This window comes from Pogoniulus pusillus, chromosome 5, assembly GCF_015220805.1.
Source record: "Pogoniulus pusillus isolate bPogPus1 chromosome 5, bPogPus1.pri, whole genome shotgun sequence".
Taxonomy (NCBI): domain Eukaryota; kingdom Metazoa; phylum Chordata; class Aves; order Piciformes; family Lybiidae; genus Pogoniulus; species Pogoniulus pusillus.
The window spans coordinates 2,810,738-2,830,113 of NC_087268.1; the positions used below are offsets into that span (position 1 = coordinate 2,810,738).

At 40.3% G+C, this 19,376-nt stretch overlaps 2 protein-coding genes and 1 long non-coding RNA gene across 5 annotated transcripts in view; 2 read left to right on the plus strand and 1 right to left on the minus strand.

Moving 5' to 3' along the window:
* PUDP (pseudouridine 5'-phosphatase) overlaps positions 1-10,147 on the minus strand; it is a 66,758-nt gene extending 56,611 nt beyond the window's left edge. Inside the window, exon 1 of the mRNA XM_064143027.1 lies at positions 10,016-10,147. Within this exon, the coding sequence (XP_063999097.1) occupies positions 10,016-10,091 (76 nt within the window). The 5' untranslated portion in view covers positions 10,092-10,147. The remainder of the gene's footprint in view (positions 1-10,015) is intronic.
* LOC135175218 (uncharacterized) lies at positions 9,721-11,238 on the plus strand. Its single transcript, XR_010302294.1, has 2 exons — positions 9,721-10,046; positions 10,753-11,238. It is a non-coding gene; the product is annotated as an uncharacterized LOC135175218 (long non-coding RNA).
* A 1,375-nt stretch (positions 11,239-12,613) lies between these two features.
* The window catches only part of STS (steroid sulfatase), a 92,587-nt gene continuing 85,824 nt past the window's right edge, over positions 12,614-19,376 (plus strand). The window contains exons 1-3 of one of the 3 annotated variants that reach the window (XM_064143028.1): positions 12,614-12,675; positions 14,809-14,919; positions 19,184-19,282. In XM_064143028.1, coding sequence (XP_063999098.1) covers positions 14,840-14,919; positions 19,184-19,282 — 179 coding nt within the window. In that variant the 5' untranslated portion in view covers positions 12,614-12,675; positions 14,809-14,839. Of the gene's footprint in view, positions 12,676-14,788; positions 14,920-19,183; positions 19,283-19,376 lie in introns of those variants that run through there. The other 2 variants (XM_064143029.1, XM_064143030.1) reach the window with 2 other exon arrangements.

Consider the following 19,376-nt stretch of genomic DNA (forward strand, 5'->3'; position numbering starts at 1 on the left):
ATTTGTCCTGCATTATGCTGAGACAAACTGCATATGAAACTTGTCAAAAAAAAGAACCAGACACAGGCCTAGCAGAGGGGAAAAAAATGCTACACTGCTGAAACATAACTGGTGCCCAAAGGAGTTTTCAGAGCCAAGAATCATAGAATCACAGAACAGCTTAGGCTGGGAGTGACATAAGAGATAATTTACTACAACCTCCCTGCCATGGCCAGAGATGCTTCTCAACTACACTTGGTTACTCAAGGCCTTAACCAACTTGGCCCTGAACACCTCTAGAGAGGGGCCATCAGCAACCTCCCTGGGCAACCTTATCCAGAGCCCCATCACCCTTGTACTGAAGTCTAAATCACTCTCCCTCAGCTTAAAGCCACTCTCCCTCGTCCTATCACTAGACAAGAGGGTTTAAGTATTTACTCACAGTAATTATCTCCCAGCTCGCAGGGCTAGCTACAGCTTCAGACAGTACTCAAACGCGTTCAAGGAATTCTGTTACTGTCTTGCCAGCTGCTGAGACTTCTGATTCTTCCCAGGGTGCTGGGGAAAGGAGGAAGACTATCTCTGACCTGGCCCTGGTTTCTCAGGACAATCTGTGCTTCCCTTCCAGGGCTCCTTGGTTTGGCAGGTGCAGGCAGGATGTCTTGCAATGTGCAGTCTCAGCACAATGTCATGCTGGCTATGCAGGCTGATTGCATGGAGGCCATTTAGAGCTTGTTCCTGGTAAACTCGAGGCAGTGGAGTTTCCAGACAGTTCAGGACAGTAAGCAATGGCAGCAGGCAGTAGCAAGCAGCAAGCAAGCATGAATACAATGGTAGAGCAAGTTGTGTTACCTGCTCATCTCTTTATCAGTACAGCATGAGACTAACAGGCCTTTGGACATAGACTAGCCAACCAGAATGGCACTTTGCCAGGCTTGACGATATTAGGTGAAATCAGGTTTTGTTTGCATTTCCCATGGTTGCTTCCCCCAGCACAGAAGGAGGAGTAGCAGGGCTTCTGTTCCAGGCCCCTCACCAGCTTTGTCACCCTGCTCTGGACACCTTCCAGCACCTCAACATCTCTCTTGAATTGAGGGGCCCAGAACTGGACACAGCACTCAAGGTGTGGCCTGACCAGTGCTGACTACAGGGGCAGAATAACCTCCCTTGTCCTACTGGCCACACTGCTCCTGATCCAGGCCAGGATGTCTGGGCAAGCCAGGGCATGTGTAAGCCTCTTTTGGCCTATCCAGGCCTAACACGACAGCTAAGGTGCAAAAATGATTTCGGTCAAATACTTCTCAGCAGTCTTGTGGAAGAAAATGGAGATCAGTACAGGGAAATACAGAAACACATAACAGAAGCAGCAACAATAAGTAGCAATCTCTACATTGTGCAATTTAGCTTGTCTTTGTGTTGCCAGTGAATGCTGCTCTTTAAAACAGCCACACTAGTACTGTGAAAATCATTAAGATCTGTTGTCAATTGAAAAAAAAGTTATGCCAGGGAAAGTCTAGGCTGGATGTTAGGAGGAAGTTCTTCACAGAGAGAGTGATTGGCATTGGAATGGGCTGCCCAGGGAGGTGGTGGAGGCACCATCCCTGGAGGTGTTGAAGCAAAGCCTGGCTGAGGCACTTAGTGCCATGGTCTGGTTGACTGGCTAGGGCTGGGTGCTAGATTGGACTGGATGATCTTGGACATCTCTTCCAACCTGGTTGATTCTGTGATTCTGTGTAATGGCAACAATCATCTTTCCTAATATCAGAAGTATCAATGGCAAAATTCAAGATTAACTAAATTTAATAAGAGCCGAACTCTGCTGCCAAATTGTCCAACTCCAGATAAATTAAGGTGTCCTTAAAAATTCTTCTCTCAAGAGCTCTATTAGCCAACTCACGACAAGGCTACATGAATGAATTGCAATTACTCTGAACAAGAGCTTCCAGCGTTGGGCCCACAATGGCATAGAGCATACCTACTGCCAGTATGCAAAACAATAAATCCAGGGTTGTTAAAGCTGTTCTTCTTAAGCTAAAAGAAAATCAGAATGCAGCAGCTGGAAACAGTGTTATTATAAGAGAAAATTCTATATACCTTTTCTTTATGTGAAATTCTGTTCCATTTATGACACCTTATTATTTACGTTGAAAGCAAAATAATTGGACCTTCATACACAAAACAGCACACATAGCCAACAAACACAAAATCTTATCATCCACAAACAGATTTGGAAATTTGCATTTCGGCACCGAAAAAAAATGTTGTTTTATAAATGGTCAAATTGCTCTATCTTTACAAATCACTGAATAGAACCTTTAGATTCCCAGCACTTTCAAAACACACCTCTCATCTTGCTAAAGCACAGAATTACAGAATATTAGGGGTTGGAAGGAATCCCAAAAGATCTTGTCCAAAGCACTCACCAGGGCAGGATCCCCTAGAATAGGTCACATAGGAACATGTCCAGGTGGGTTTTGAATGTCTTCAGAGGAGACTCCACCACCTCTCTGGGCAGCTTGCTGCAGTTTTCTTGCCCTCACAGTTAAAACATTTTTCATTACGCTCACATGGAACTTTCTATGCTCCAGCTTGCACCCATTGCCCCTTATCCTACCACTGGGCATCACTGAGGACAGCCTGGCTCCATCCTCCTGACACTCGCCCTTCACATTATTTATAAACATTAACAAGGTCACTTCTCAGTCTCCTCCTCTCCAAGCTAAAGAGATACAACTACCTCAGCCTTTCCTCAAAAAGGACATGGCACACTCCCTTAGTCATTTATGAGGCTCTGCACAGGACTCTTTCAAGCAGTTCCCTGCCTTTCTTGAACTGAGAGGCCCAGAATGGGACACAGTATTACAGACGTGACCTCACCAGCCAGAGTAGAGAAGAAGAGAACCTCTCCCAACCTACTAACCCCTCCCCTTATAACAGGCCCTTTATATAACTGAATGTGCTCAAGTTAAAAAAATTAAAGCCATGCTTCTAATAGTGGAAATTGAAAATCTCTCTGGATTGTTTTATTTATACATGGTTTGGTGTTTTGGAGGTTGGTTTTGTTTGGTTGGTTGGGGTTGTTTTTAGTCAAATGCTTTGGATCTGGTGCTACTACCAAATAAGTTAGCACCAAAAATACATTGCATTTTTGTGCTATTTATGTGCAATATTCAAATCAAATCATGGATCTTTCAGCTTGGGAGAATTCCTCTGTTAACTCCCCAGCACAAAAAAAGATCATTACAAATGCTGCCCAAGGCATTTTGAAATTTGGTAACCATTACAGAAATGTACAAAACCCTGTTCTGAGATGCTGAACTAAGCTCCGATCCTGGATTATTCTATCCACAAACAACAGGCAACCATGTGGATGGACGATCTCAAAATCAGTCATGGGAATAATAGAAGCTAGATGCTAGGTTAGTGTGTCTGCCAAAATTTTCCTTGCTGTTAAATCAACAGGCTAGTTTTCAAACATATGGCAAATCTTATTTACTCTATTTATGGTTAATTCTCTACAAGGAAATGTTTTTACCTACTTGAAATATTTGCTCAAGAAGCTTTTACGAAGTGTTTTAATCTAAAAATATTTTTAGTATCTGTTTTGTTGCAGCAAAATAACTGAATGAAGAGGTAAAAAAAGATTTTTATTTCTGTCTTTGTTTCCCAAAATCAGACAGAAACAGAAAATGGCAAGAAAGTTAAGTTTCTGCTATCTAGGAGCAAAAAACAGATTTACAAGATTGCCAGTTTATAGCCTAAGAAGATTAATTCCTGCACTTAAGCCATAATAGAGAACGATCTAGAGAGGACTGATGTTTAGCTGAATTGGTGCCATTTCTCCTGATACAGAAGAAATAGGAAGCTGTTTTAGCCTCCTATTCACACTGTAAAATAAAAGAGAACATGTGCATAGGCAAACTCCAGCATGGATCTCTCACCAGCTTTCTTTAATGCAATTTCCTAGGCAACCTGTGCAACGAAATGAAAGCAACAGTACATTTCTGACTTGTGACAATGGGTAACACTGGGAAGAAAACATGCTAAAACTCTTGTGAATCTCACAACATTGCAATGAATTTAACTGCAAGTTAATTTCTTCCATATTATAGATCAGAGATTGCCACATGCCTAGCCATGCAGGAATTGCTTAAAAGCAGCACATAAAAATCTAGTAATCTTCTCCACACAAAGGATGCAGCAGCTGGACATTCACAGGTCCAATCCTGTGCAGAAAGTAGGGACCTCTTTAACTAGATCAAGCTGCTCAGAATCCCATCAAGCCCAATCCTGAAGGTCTAGAAGTATAGGGCCTCAACCATGTCCCTGGGCAACCTCTTCCAGTGTTCCATCACCCTCACCATAGAGAACTTGAGTTACTGTCCTTGGAGGTGTTCAAGAAAAGAGTGGATGAGGCATTTAGTGCCATGGTCTAGATGACTGGCTAGGGCTGGGTGCTAGGTTGGACTGGATGATCTTGGATGTCTCTTCCAACCTGGCTGATTCTATGATACTCTAGTTTAAAACCATTGTCCCTCGTCCTCTTGTTATGTGCCGTTGTAAACAGCCCCTCCCCAGCTATCCTGGAAGGCCGCTTTCAGGTAGTGGAAGGCTGCTATGTGGTTTCCTTGGATCCTTCTCCAGGCTGAACAATGCTACCTCTCTCAAGTTCTCCTTGCAGAAGAGGTGCTCCAGCCCTTCCATATTTTTTATGGTACTCCTATGGACCCATTCCTTATCCACTGAACAGTCCCCCCACAGAGTTCATACCTCTCCAACTTCCAGAGAAGGACATTGTGGGGGAGTGTGTGAAAGGCTTTGCAGACATCCAGATAGATGATACCCATTGCCTTTCCCTTGTCCACTGATGTAGTCACTCTATTGCAGAAAGCCACTAGGTTCATGAGGCAGGACTTGCCTTTGCTAAAGGGCTATGGAGGGGTAATTAATGGGAGACAATACTTTTCCAAAATTAATACTGTTTATTAATTTTGATATTCAGGAGTCTCATCCCCTTAACACTGATTTTAAGAGCTGAAAATATGATGTAAGATAACCCTTCAAATAACGACACAGAAGGACTCCAAAAGAAAGGGATGAAGTATTTTACTAGTGATTTACAGACAAGAACTTCCTTATCGAAGGCAAGACGATATATGAAGGTGGGACTCAAGGACAACTTAATCAGTCTCAATTATGTTAAAGAGATGGGGGAGACCAAGTCACAAAGGCTCAGACTCAGCAACACTTCCACATAGCTCAGCCTTAGCCACTAAAGTATAGAGCAGGAGTCCGCAAACTACGGCCCGCGGGCCAGATACGGCTCCCCAGGGTCCTCAATCCAGCCCATTGGTATTTACAGAACCCCCCCGAAGGGGGCTGCGGGAGAACCAAGCAGCCACTTCCAGCCACTGAATCCACTCACAGGCCTCCGCAGCCCCCGAGCACCCGCTGGGACTGGGCTGGAACTAAACTATACTCCAGCCCCCGACAAACTATATTCCGGCCCCCTGTTTAAAAGGTTTGAGGACCCCTGATATTGAGGGCACATAGGGTAACATTTGGATTGTTTCCAAAGTGCCTCAGACTTCATTTAAGGATTTTACACTCCCAGTTACGAAGTATTCACAAATATTTTGGAATTCTTCCTATCAGAAGCTATCCTGCCTTCCTTAATCAGAACTAAGTCAGCTACAGAAAGCAAGTCTATGGCACATTAGATCGATTTAAATTTGTCATCATTTATGAATTAACATTTATAAAACCAGAAAAATTTAATGATAAATTCCAAATCCAGTCACATACATTTTCATACACTACTTCGTTGTGAAAATTACTACAAAACCCAAAGCTTCAGATTCTGAAAAAAAGCAACCAGCTGCTGAGGTGCTTTAAAAAGTTTAAAAATTGTAATTTCAGTGAGCCAATACTACAAACTTCCTTCACACTCTTTTAAATAGAGTCATTTTATGGAGCTCTCTATGGCTTCTAGAAATACGTATACAGTTATGTTTATCATCTTCCATTAGCACTATGTGACACACTAAAAATTTTGTGGTGCTCTAATCAAAATTCCATGATTGATGTCTAATCAATCACCAGGCTGGCGAAGGGCTGGGGAGGGAGACTGATACCAAGGAAGCAGATACTAGAGCTGAACAAATTGTCTGGAAGAAGTGCATGTTCCTAACTGCGGTAAACACTGCTCATTTCTCACTAAACACTATTTATTTCTCAAGGAAGTTTACATCAATGCAACATTTGTTTCATTCAGAAGATTTATAGCAGACAGGTTGGGCAGAAAGCGTCTAGTTTGTGTGCTCCTTAGTTCATTCCTTCCCCCAGATTATTCCAAATTTCTTTAAATATTTAGGAATCTTGGGGAAGTCCAAGGAGTCTTTTGACAGCTTGTGCTAGTTTGAAGCAAGCTAGAATGTTTTGGTAAAAGAACTAGATAACAGGCAGTGGAATGAAAACAACTGATGTCAACTTCTCTCACAGTCTCGCTGAGAGCTCTGGGAAGAAGAAGTAAACTTTCTCCATTTTGTCTTTCACTCTTGCTTTTGCCTTAGACCGAGACACATCTTTCTAACATCATTGCTTTCTACCCCTGCTCCCTAACCTCTTGGCTGCACCTCTCTTCTTCCTGAGAACTGGGGTAAGGTTGAGGAGGCCGGGGGGAGGTGTTGGGGTGGTTTGAGAGCCCCTCCTGGGGACTCAGGTTTCTGGGAGGGGAGTTGTGCTTTTGTATTGTTTATCCTTTGTACATTTCTGTATATAATTGTATATAACTGTATATATTGTAAATAGCTGCTTGTAAATTCTGCTAGCTGTAAATAAATTGCTTCATCTATATTCCCAGGGTCCGTCTGAGTTAGCTGGGGCAAATACAAAGTGTGGGGGGGCGGGTAAGAGCCCAAACCATCACACAGCTTTTCAAAATTACGTTCAAGTTGTGACAGAACTGAAAGTCCTTTGAGGATAAAACATGCTACAAGTCCTCTGAAAGGAAGCGTACCTTATGAAAAGCATCAAGGTAGTGTCCATGGAAGACACTCGAGAATTTTCAGTCTCACCACAGCATTCATCACAACTGAAAAGATTACTAAAACACAACAGATTCTTTCTGTGCAATTTCTTATAATAGAAGGAATCACAGCCACATTGTAGCACAACAGTAACTAGGGGAACAGAACACAAGGAAAATTTATCAGTGCAAAGGATGCCTCAAACATAGGGGTAAAAATCAGTAACACAAGTATGCATAAACTCTTCATGTAAGCGTATCTTATACATAAGCATACAAAATGTCTACTATTTTATTTGAATCCAGAAACTGACAAAGTATTCCTCCAGAGCTGTACCTTTCAACATATAAATTCAATAACAGCAAGGAGTAGGTTTACACCTAGAGCATCTCAGTCCAAGCAAACTTAAATCCAAGAATTATGGATTCTTTGTAATTATTTCCCCAGTATGAGGTACAGTTCCTAATCTAGAGGATGCTAAATTATTCTTCACTCCATGAATCCCAGGAGCATGGAGAACTAAACATGACTCAGAACTTCAATTTGTTTTTGTTGGTCTTTTTGCCTGAATATTGCAGAAAGGCAATTTCTAAATATAGACAGAATAGTAATTGAAAGTTTTTAGATACTAAAATATTGTCCAAAGTTAAAGTACCTATTTAAATATCTGTACATAATATATTAATTTAGAACTAGTAAAGAAATCTTATGTATCCATGTCAATACCTAAACATTTATACTGCTTACCTAGACTGTCCTGTTGAAGCCAGTATTCAAATTTTGCTAAAAAGCAGCACTAACTTAAAAAGCCGTCATGAAATTTCTCAATGAGAATGAAAGTGATTTGTACTGGATTAAAAAGAACAACAAATAAAGCAAACAAAGAAATCCCAGACAAACAAACAAACAAAAAAAAACCAACAACCCACAAATCGCAACCCGAGGCTATTTGAGACTCTAGTGGTGAAATGGAAAATGAAACTGAAATAGCTCAGTCACTGTTCTGCACAGCCTATTGAGAGCACAGATGAAACAAATGGAAGCCAAGGCTCTAAAATGCTTGAAACTATCCGTGATAGTGGGAGCAAAGCCATTTTTGCTTTAAACCACAATAGCTGAGCTGTTTTCACCTGTTATAGGCATGAAAGAGGGAAAAGTGCACATTTCTTGGAAACAGGGTAATTCATCAGACTTCACAGCAGGTTTTCCAGAATCTGCAACAACTTGGGTTTTGCAGGAGGCAGGCACACATCCCATGTTCACACTTTTCAGGAATTCGCCCACATTCAAAGCTGTTTCCTGTGCAATAACCCACTGGATTATCTGAAAAACCAAGTTACATGCAAAACTACTCTATTATTCCACAGCAGACATGGAGCAGAAGGTTATGATTCTGCAAATAATTAAAAGCAGATTAAATGCTGTTGTCATAATGACTAATCAACCTGCAAAATCCAATCTAGCTGTACCATGGGAAGTGAAAGATTACAGAAAACCCCTGCAAAGCTGAAAGTCTACTGATACAAAAATTAGAAGAGGACTATCACAGTGGTTTCCAGAATTTTCAGTTAAAAGACTGCAACTCCAAATGCTTAAAAATGTTCTCTTACACCCTAAATAGCAGAAGCTATCCCTAGATTCAGCCACCTCCTGCAAACCTCCTAGTGCCAGGATAGTGCCATAGAATCATTTAGATTAGAACAGATACCTGAGATCATCTAGTCCAACCCTTAACCCAGCACTGCAAAGTCTACCACTAAACCACGTCACTAAGCATATCTACACTCAGAGATGGTGATGCAATAATTTTCCTGGGCAGCCTATTCCAATAGGCAGCATCCAGAGATGGTGATGCAATAGTTTTCCTGGGCAGCCTATTCCAATAGGCAGCATCCAGAGATGGTGATGCAATAGTTTTCCTGGGCAGCCTATTCCAATAGGCAGCATCCAGAGATGGTGATGCAATAGTTTTCCTGGGCAGCCTATTCCAATAGGCAGCATCCAGAGATGGTGATGCAATAGTTTTCCTGGGCAGCCTATTCCAATAGGCAGCATCCAGAGATGGTGATGCAATAGTTTTCCTGGGCAGCCTATTCCAATAGGCAGCATCCAGAGATGGTGATGCAATAGTTTTCCTGGGCAGCCTATTCCAATAGGCAGCAACCAGAGATGGTGATGCAATAGTTTTCCTGGGCAGCCTATTCCAATAGGCAGCATCCAGAGATGGTGATGCAATAGTTTTCCAGGGCAGCCTATTCCAATAGGCAGCATCCCTTTCAGTGAAGATGTTTTTTTCTTAATAACCAAGCTAAACATGCGCTGGCAACACCTGAGGTCATTTCATTTTGTCCTGTCACTTGTCACTTGGAAAATGAGACAGACATCCAGCTCACAGGACCTCCTTTCAGGTAGTCATAGAGAGCGATAAGGTCTACACGCCCTTTCTTCAAACAACCCTAGTTCCCTCGACCACTCTTTGTAAGAATCGGGGTCCATGGGCTCCTCTAGGTCTGCAAACCACAAAACAGTTATCTGCCACAGCCACTTTATTTGGCGTTTAAAGTCTAACCTACTCCTCGGCGTTGCCACTCCACCGTTAACAGTAAGCGCCCTTTTTAGTCTCAGTCCCAGATCTTTTAATTCAGGCAAAATTTTCCACTGAAGGCAGGAAGCGGCAGGATAAGGAGAAGAAAACAAATCACATCCTACTGCTTTATTTCCCTTCAGCCCAGTTTAAGCAATGACGCCCAGCCCGCAAAGGCCGTTAAACGCCAACCGCAAGGGGCAGGCCAGGCCGGCACAGCACCTTCGGCTCCCCCGCCGCGACCCCGGGAGGCGCCTAGGCGGAGGGGCGGTGCTTCATGGCGGGGACGAAAGGGGGCTGCCTGCCGCCAGCTACCGTGTCGTGCCGCCTGGATTGGTGGCACAGGCCTTACAGCACGGTGGGATCGGCTAAGGGAGAGGCTGGGGTCAGGCCGTCGTAGGGGAGAGGGGCGAAAGGTACACACCCAGCAGGAGACCGTCCATGTCAAAGATGAGGTGAGTGACCGGCCGCAGGGCGACGGCGGAAGAGGGTCCGGCCATGGCGAGACCCAAGCGGCCGGCAGCCCGCGTAACAGCGGTGGCGCAGGCGCTTTGCTGCGGCGACAGGAGCGAGTGAGGGCGCCGCGGGGCCGGGTTGGGCCGGGCACGGCTCTGGTGGCAAGGGGAGGTATTGGTTCTAAGCCGTTGGGTTTGCCGGCGCTCGCCGCGGTACCAGCTTGGGGCGGGCACGGCGCGGATGGCGTTGTTTTGGGGGTTTGTGGTTCTGTTTTGGAAACAAAGCCCATTTTTCTTCGTGAGGGCTTTGGTTTCTAAGTCTCATCTAGTACTGCTGATGGAAGAGACTGGAGGCTTGGCCGCGCTTTAACTTGTTAACGTCAAAAATGTTGCGTGCTTGTATAGAGATAAACAGGGATGATTTTACCTCTGGATCGTAATTTGAGCCATAAACAAAACCCAGAAAATCTATGTAAAACTGTGAGGAAAATGTAAAAACCCGTCTCTTCGGGTCACTGCGTGAGTTGTTTTGGATGGGGTTTGTTCCTAAAGCATTTAAGAAGTTCTGAGGTTCAAGAAACAAGCCAGTGTTCTTGAGGCAAAGCAAACTCTTCCAGCGCAGACGCATACCTGATTTTGCCTGGGCAGTTGCGAGGGAAAAAGGTAACTTTCCTCATCAGTCATCTCCTGTATCTTTTCCATGCAGGTAACTCACCGCTGAGCATCAGGATTGTTGAAGCACCGATTGCAGAAACAGACATGCAAAGAGCAGTGTTATACTCCCAAGGTGACATAGTGGCTTGGAGATTTGTGCTCCGCAGTTCTGTGCGAAGGCAGCTTCACACGTGTGAAATTTTGTCTATTTTGTCTGTAGGTAGGCCTCTCAGTAATTCATTTCTTTCTGACAATGTCTTAATTTGAATTGACAGTGCTTTACCGTTTTAGCAAGTTAGTGGTGTTTTTCTAAAGCCCAGACTACTACCACTGCATGTCTGGATTTTAATTTAGCCTCCTTATGCATCTTACTTACACCCGAACCCTGTCCCCTAAAAGAACCCTCGTCCTTCCTTTGTGAGAATATCATAGGCACAAAGTCCTTGTACTTTCTCCTATCTCGGAATCCAGAAGACAAATGAAACTTGTTGGCCTTTACCTGTACCTTTTTAATAATAAAAATTGACTTGCAAACAAAGTCTTTTGAGTTTTGGGTTGGTTTTCTGATTCTATTAACTTCTGTGATGATTGTATTTGATAATGCGTCTTAGGTCCTGCTTTTGTAGGCTGTGAAAAAGACTGTGCCCAATGTGTTTTAAAAATGTAATGTGCGGTCATGACATTCCTGCATAGTTTTAAGAACATGCATCCTTTGCTTCCAGGTCAACTTTTTCTTGTAACATTAGAATATAAACATTAAAAATGCCCACGCTGTCTTGTTTCTGCAATAAATCCTGTGCAGCAAGGCAATATTTGAGCTTTGTTTCAGACAGTGAATGTGTTAATTTCCTTAGCAGTTCATGTAAGTAGGGTCAGTGTTAGAATAAAAGGGAAAATTCTAAGTACATATAAAAATATTAATTGAAATACTTACAGTGGTAGTATTCTGCTGTTAAAGAACGTGTTTTGACTGTCAGAGTGTACTCTGTCAGGGCAAATAAGAGGGAGAGTAATGAGGTCATGGGGCAGTTGTAGCTGAGGGAGGATTCATGCACCTTCTAATTAACAGATATTCAGAAAAACTCCGTTTTAATTGTATTTGCTGACACAGTAACCTGTAAAGAAATACAGAAATAACAAGCTAACAAGAAAAAACTGCATCAATCAGGTATTCATTGTCAAATTAGAAAAGAAGTGTAAGTATTTTGATGGTAAATGCCTCTTCCAGCCTCCTCAAAAAGAGAGACATTTACCCTTTCTAGCATGTAAATTATCCATTCATCTTAGAAAACATAAGGCTTATGCAAACCTTCTGAATATTTTAAATGGAAATAAATGCCAAAGATGACCTTTAGGGGAAAAAAAAAAATCAACCAAAAAAAAAAAAAAAAAAAAAAAAAAAAAAAAAAACCCTGCAACATTGAAATGTAATACAGAAGATGAACTTTTTTTAGGATTAAGTGGTGTGTGTGTGTGTGTTAGAAATCTTAACTGTGTACCTTTCAAGAACAGTCAGGTTACCTGACAGGCTGATGACCTCAATTTGGTTTGCTTTACTCTGGCTCATCAGTGATAATCAGTGTAATGTTAGCTTATTTGATTTGTCAAAGCTAGATTGGAACACAGGAAAATCTTTCCAATATAGACAATTAAAAAAAAAAAAAAAAGAGCATGACTACATGAAATTGAATGGAAATCTATCAGAATTTTTAATTAATGGTGGAACATAGTTTTTTAGATGTGTACATAAGTGAAAGTGCTGATTTCAGTTTTATTTGAGCTGTTCTACATACTTAATTCAAATGTCTCATCAGTAGTACTTAATTTTGTTATTGGTTGTTTTTTTAAGGAGTAAAAATGAGATTGAGAATTATACTTTTTGTTTGTTTGTTACCTTTGTGATTTATTTTAAGCCTATTTCAAGTGATGAGGACTTCAATAACTTCTGAGCTGAGAGAAGCATACTGTGTTGGAGGTAACGCTGAAAACCAGTACTTGATTATACACTCGTGAACCTGATGTAGGCTTACTGAGAAGGGTAAACTTGGCTAACTGATAGATAATTATCCAAGTCTGAAGAAGACAGTTAAATTCATGCACATTTTTTAATTGTCTTGTTGACTGGGCATGTACCAAATGAGATGTAATATGCTGAGTGCTGAATTGTGTGGTCTAATGTGGTACATAATATGCTGGATATACAGGTCTTTGAATGACTATAAGCTGCCTATAGGTAGTCCTTCTTATCCAAGGCAAGTTTATTTTCTCAGCCTGTGTAGTAATATGTTAAAATCACCTTGTTTTCCTGGTTCTTGCACGTGAGATAATGTGAAAATATTAAGATCCATATCCATGGGGTTATTAAGTATGCAACACTGGGTTTTTTTTACACAAACCTCAGACATTTTTAACCATTGTATGTTTGTTTGGAATTTTTTTTACCTTAAAGCTAAAAAGTTTTCCGCATCACTGAAACTTAGATGACTCAGTTCCACTTCTGGAGAGCATATTTCAGAATATGCTTAAGTGCTTCCTTAGGTAATATACTTGACTCAAAAATGGCAATTTCCTATTTCCCTACTTCATATTTTGCTCAGAATGTGGATTCAGTTGCATATTTTCATACCATTGGTAAAAGTGTCATGCACTGTGTGTTTCACACAGAAATGGACTTTATTTTTCTTGTTCTGCAGCCACCTTGGCAAAAAGGATAAACATTATAATCCATCTTGGTTTAAATATTGAAAAATAGTCTAAAGGTTTAAATAAAGCCAATAATTTGAAAGCTTTCACAGTATTTACATAAACATCTTTTAAACCCACTATTAGTAACAAATTACTTGAAATTACTTAAATACAAGATTTTTCAGGTATCAGTTGGGATTCACAACAGTTGCTATAGCTGATCCTATAAACCCCTAGAAAGTGACACCCTTTCCAGTGCTGGATTCACCAAATAAGCTGCTTTCCATGATAAGAATATGGATTAGGTGAGTTTTATTAAGTTCATGTTTTTATTGTTGCAAAAAGGCAATTAAATAATACATGCACCTGCATGTTTAGTAAGTCATATTTGATTACATAACTCAAAAGGGAGTCAGTTACATGGATCTTAAAGCCAAGTAGAGGGAGGAGAGGCATCCTTTTTCTGGGTGTTGATATTTGCCAAGAATTTAAAGTGTGTTAGAAAAGCAAGTTGGTATGTTCGGCTTTAGTAGACTGAAGTGAAGAAGATAAACCTTAGTAATCTGTAAGTTCAGATGAGGCATTACAAAAAGATTCTTAAGCAGCAATCAGGAATGAAATTCTAGAAAAGCAAACCAAGATCACATGAGGTAACAAGGGATCCAAGATATTTTTACTTGTCAATTGTATCAATGAGATTGTACAATGCAACAGTTTCTCAACCCGAGAACCCTAATGCCATGCTTCAGGGCCTGGTTTTGTTTAGTTTGATGTCCATGAGAAACATTTTCTCTCCTATAGGGTTTGTGTTTTAGATTTTTGCATAAGCTCTGGTCTTCTGGTAAAATACCAGCTGCACACAGGCAAAGTGTTCAGGTGATTAGTAGTGTTATTGTAGCTGAAATCCTGAAGTGCTTAAAGGATATAGATCCTGCTTAGCTTTAAAGTATGGACAAGATGAGGACAAAAAAGGTAAGATCTGAATTGTAGCTTTCTTTGTTCTTTCCTTTCTGATATAGGCTTCCTCTGGGATCATTTGCAACATTATCTAACTTTATATTGTTGATGGAATATTAAATACTCTTTATGCTCTTGGGTATTTTCCTTGTCTACATGCAGATTTTATGGGTGTGGGGGTTTTGTGTTTTGTGGTTTTTTTACATTTTTATTTTACAGCAGCTTGTTACAAATGATGGGGTAAAAATGTATTTGTAGTACCATATGGAGTACACATTCTGTCAATCTTGCTGAATGATGCCTTTCAGTCTTGTGTTCCTAAGCTCAACCTTGTTACAGGCTGCAATATTTATGTCTTGATATGGAAAAGATAGAGAAGGAATTGTGATTCTCTGAGTCACAAGATCTTTAAATCACTGCTCTGTAATGCTGTAGATTCAGATTTAAGTGCTTATTTCCTGTGCAGTATACAAGTTGCCTGCTTTGTGGATGGATGCATGTCCTTCTATTTTTGTGTCGACCCAGAAGAGTCAAGCAGAGAAATGATCTCACTGATCTCAAGGTCTACGTGGTCAGGGTAAGTGTTCTGTCAGGCTAGGTATCACAGGGAGACTGTTGAAGGCCAGCTATTGTGCCAGACCACAACTTGGTTTTTTTGCAATGATTCTAGCAGTCTGAGTGTGCAGATCTATCTAGCTAGAAAATCTGTAACACCATGCTGCAATATCATAGAATGGTCTAGATTGGAAGGAACCTCAAGAATCATCCAGTTCCAACCTTCCCACTGTAAGCAGGAACACCTTCCACTAGAGCAGGTTGCTGAAGGCCTCATCCAACCTGGCCTTAAACACCTCCAGGGAGGAAGCACCCACAACCTCCCTGGGCAACCTGTTCTAGTGTCTCACCACCCTCACTGTAAACTTCTAGTCTAAATCTCCCCTCTGCCAGTTTAAACCCATTACCTCTCATCCTGTCATTACAAGACCTTGTAAATAGTCCCTCCTCAGCCTTCCTGTAGGCCCCCTTCAGATACTGGAAGGCCACTATAAGGTCTCCTCGAAACCTTCTCTTCTCCAGACTGAAGAGCCCGAAGTATCAACTCTGATTAGGAAGCAGAAATGGTGGGAAGGGAGAAGGGTGGGAGCAGTGCCAAGCAGAATTAACCAGCTGCTTCTTGAGTTCTCTTTTGCAGATGAATTGTATTAGATATAGGCTGTTCTTGACTAAGAGAGTTGGGAATTCTGTGGCCACAGGACTTAGTGTATCCTCAATCCAAATCCCAATTCCATTTTTAGAACTCCTCTCTTCCTTCCTGAAGCTACTGCACTGTCTTCCTGCCTACATGTGCAGATACGCAGATGTGTGCTGGTAATATTCTGCTGTGGACAGCCGATGTCAAATATGTTTTGTGGGCACTAGCATGTAGGCCACTGACTAATTTTTGGATGAGGAAATAGTAATTTTAAGCATATGTTTACATACCTTGAGGAATTAGATGCAGTGTGTTGTAACAAAATGCATGAGAAAATTATGTATCATTTATTTTATGTCTTGAACTGAAATCTCCTTAGCAGAAGATACTCATTTTCACAGAACGTTTGTAAACCAAGAAACACTTCTTGTAAATACAGATAGAGACCTAGAGATATCTAGAAGGAAGCATTGTAATGCCAGTGCTGTCAAGCCAGTGAGACCCTGATTTTTTTAATGTTACTGCTTTGCCTAAGCCAGCTAGCTTCACCTCCTGGGTGTATTTCCTAAGTGCACCTTTGGTTCTGTAAGGTGACTGCTCACAGTGACATGGCAGGACTGAAAAATTCTTAGCTATTTCAAGTGCTTGCATACAGGTAAGGCCACAAGAGACATTCACAATCTCAAGTTCTTTGAGACAGACTTGTTTAAAATGTCTGTCTAGACATTGTCTCTAAAATTTTCTAAGTCTTTCAGTGAATCTATCTCTATTAGGATATCCTTTGTTCCTCTGTTCTACTATTTTTTTGCTTTAACAAATTTCATTCTTTAACCTTTCCTCATAACCTAGGGTTTTAGCATTTTGATTACTCTTGAGAATTCTAGTTTTTCTTCACTCAAGTGCATTTTTGTAGCTGTGAGTTTTATAATTGAATAGATTTTTTTGGTCCTAGATACAGCATGCTTTTGGATTAACATAAAAACTGAATTACCATTTTTGCCATAGTTTTATTTTGTTCACTACTGAATCATTTGTAATTATCACAAATATTTTTTGCTACTGATGCTTAGTCAGGTTTTTCCCTTTTTGTACCAAGCCAAAAGCTAAAAATGTTTGTTGCCACTTGTCCAATTTATAATTCACTTATGGATCACTTCTAACTGTATCCTCATGAATTAAGAGTAGTCACTATTCACTGGAATAGATCAATGGCAAAACATGTAGCTCATAAGGAACTTGGTTCCTCTTTGTGCACTCTGAATTTTTTTTTCTGCATTTTTAAATATGAGAAATAATTTCACAAGACTGATGAGGCAGTTATCTGGAAGAAGCTATGTTTCACAATGAACTGTTGTATTGCTGCTTCAAAAATGTTGCATGCTACAAGCAATAGGGAATGCGTATTATACTAATGACTAGATTTGACAGCCTGGTGCTGTAATCTGTTTTCAGTGACATTTCCTTTTTAGACCAAAAATCATGCCCTCATCTATAAAAATAAGACTAATGCTATACTCCAAAAGCTATTAACAAGACTTCTAATATTAAGATACATATATGTCCCAATTAAGAAGGATGTTCTGTCCAGAGATGAGCCTTCTTGTCTGTGGTCATGAAATGAGATGGGGTGTTGTTCAGTTGGAGAGCTTGGAAGTGAGTCTGTGTGTTTCAGGAAGCATAGAGCTTCTCTCAGCAATTACTCTTATCACTGAATCTCTAGAGAAGACTATACCCAGCATCTTCCTGGATGGAGTCTGCACTAAAGCTCTTTAAAGTTCTTGGAAATACAGTAAAACTTTGCCTATTTGCAATTTTTGTCATGTATTTATCTGGGTGATTCAAGAAGATCTGGGTGATCTTGAAGATCCTGACAAAGGATGGGGATCTGTGTATTCACCCACTTTTTCTGACTTCATCACATCCATCAAATAAAGTCTGTTATTTTTTTTCCCTGTCTCTTTAAGCCCACATTTATTTTAAGATCTTATTTTCTTTATCACTTGAGGTAGTTCAGGCAATTGTTATTTGATAATCAGAAACTACAGAACCTGGATCTTTATTCTTACATGGATTAGCCAATCTATTCTTCTAGCCAAACTGCTATATATAACTCTTAACTAAATTTAAGCACAAACATGGAAAAAATATCCAAATCATTAGACCACATCACCAACCATGTTGCATGCATAAAAGCCATTGTGATTTCCTTAGAACTGACAAAGTCCTCTGCAATGCACAAATTTTGAAGTTCATATCAAGATTATCCTATATTCTGCAAGACAAATATATGGCTACAGAATTTTTAGAGTGAAACTTGTCACAAATTTTTATAACTAAGACAAAGAATGAATGAAGGTTAAACATTTTTTCCCATTAAAGATTTGTTACAGAAAAAAATATCCTTTAGTATCCAATAATCTGATTGGTACAAAGTTCCTAGGAACAGCAGGGCTCTGTCTTTTAATTCTGGATATTTCTGATTTTCAAGTACGTCTCTGAAGTTAGCTAAATTCTATGGGTTTTTGGTAGAATGAAAGTTAAAAACTATCCCATTTTTAGCTTTGTATGATGTATTTCATTTAAAACCCTGTTAGGTTCAAGTTTGTATTAGCAGATATATATGGAAGTATTAAGCACATTTAGATGTGCACCAACATTCCATCTAAGACAGCAGTGTGTCTTGTTTTGATTTTTGCAAAGATCTGTGTACTGTACCTGGTAGATGAACAGTTGGTGGTGTGATTAAATTCAGTCTTAACCTTTTAAAGCTTTGGCAGAGATGTTTTAATGAACAGAGACAAAAGGTCTGCTTCACTGCACCTCTGCCCTTTCACTAGATTCCAGTAAGATCAGTGTACATCATTCTATCTCCTTCTGTTCACAAACAGTATTTAAAACACAATTTTCTCTGCCATTTCTGTGAGTTGAACTCTGGATATTCAAATATAAAGCAGATACCATATCCCACTTGGTGGTCAGAAGACCAAAATATCCTAGAAAAGTTTCATAATTGGTTATAAAGAGAAAAACAAACTATTCATATTCACGTGGGGGAAAAAAAGAAGAAGAACCCCACACAAAACCAAACCACCAAAGCAAACAAACCGAAAAACACAAAACCACCAACCAAGCAACAAGCTACAAAAACACCTGTTGGTCAAAGCATGTAATGTAATCCATTAAGCAATATAGATCTGTACCATAGAATTAGAGAATATATTACTGGGTACCATAACACTCTATTTACCATAGCCTAAATGAAACCTCCTTATTAGCGTTTCAGTTTTCTGTCCTACTTAGCTTTGAAGTCATTGAGTGTTTGTCACTTTAGCATTCTTTACTGGTTTCTAATCAAACATGGAGAAGAAATCAAATCAACACCACACCACCCCTCCCTCCACCCCCAGTCCAGTCTTCATTCAGTGCTCAGAGTCGGACAGCAGAGGGGGAGAACATTTGTTTTTGTTCACTCATTAATTCATCATATTTTTTTGCATTCTCTCTTTTGTTAGAATGAATAGAGATTTTTCTGCTGCATTTTGGTTTTCTATATGAAATGCCTTGGATTGTCATGTTAATTAGCACAGACAAATCTTCATTCAGTCCTCTCTTTTGGTAGGCATATCCTTTTTGTACCTTTCTGTTTCAGTTCACATGACTGGACTTTGTACCCTTTACCCAATAATAACTCTGCAGCCATCTTCTTTGAAAACCAGAAGCAGGAACTGAAACAATTCGATGCTGCAAGGTAAAATGCCCCTCCTGCCCCAAATTGTGTTTTATATATATAGTTTCATTGCTAAGACTGAAGTCATATGTAATTGGAATTCATATTCTATCAC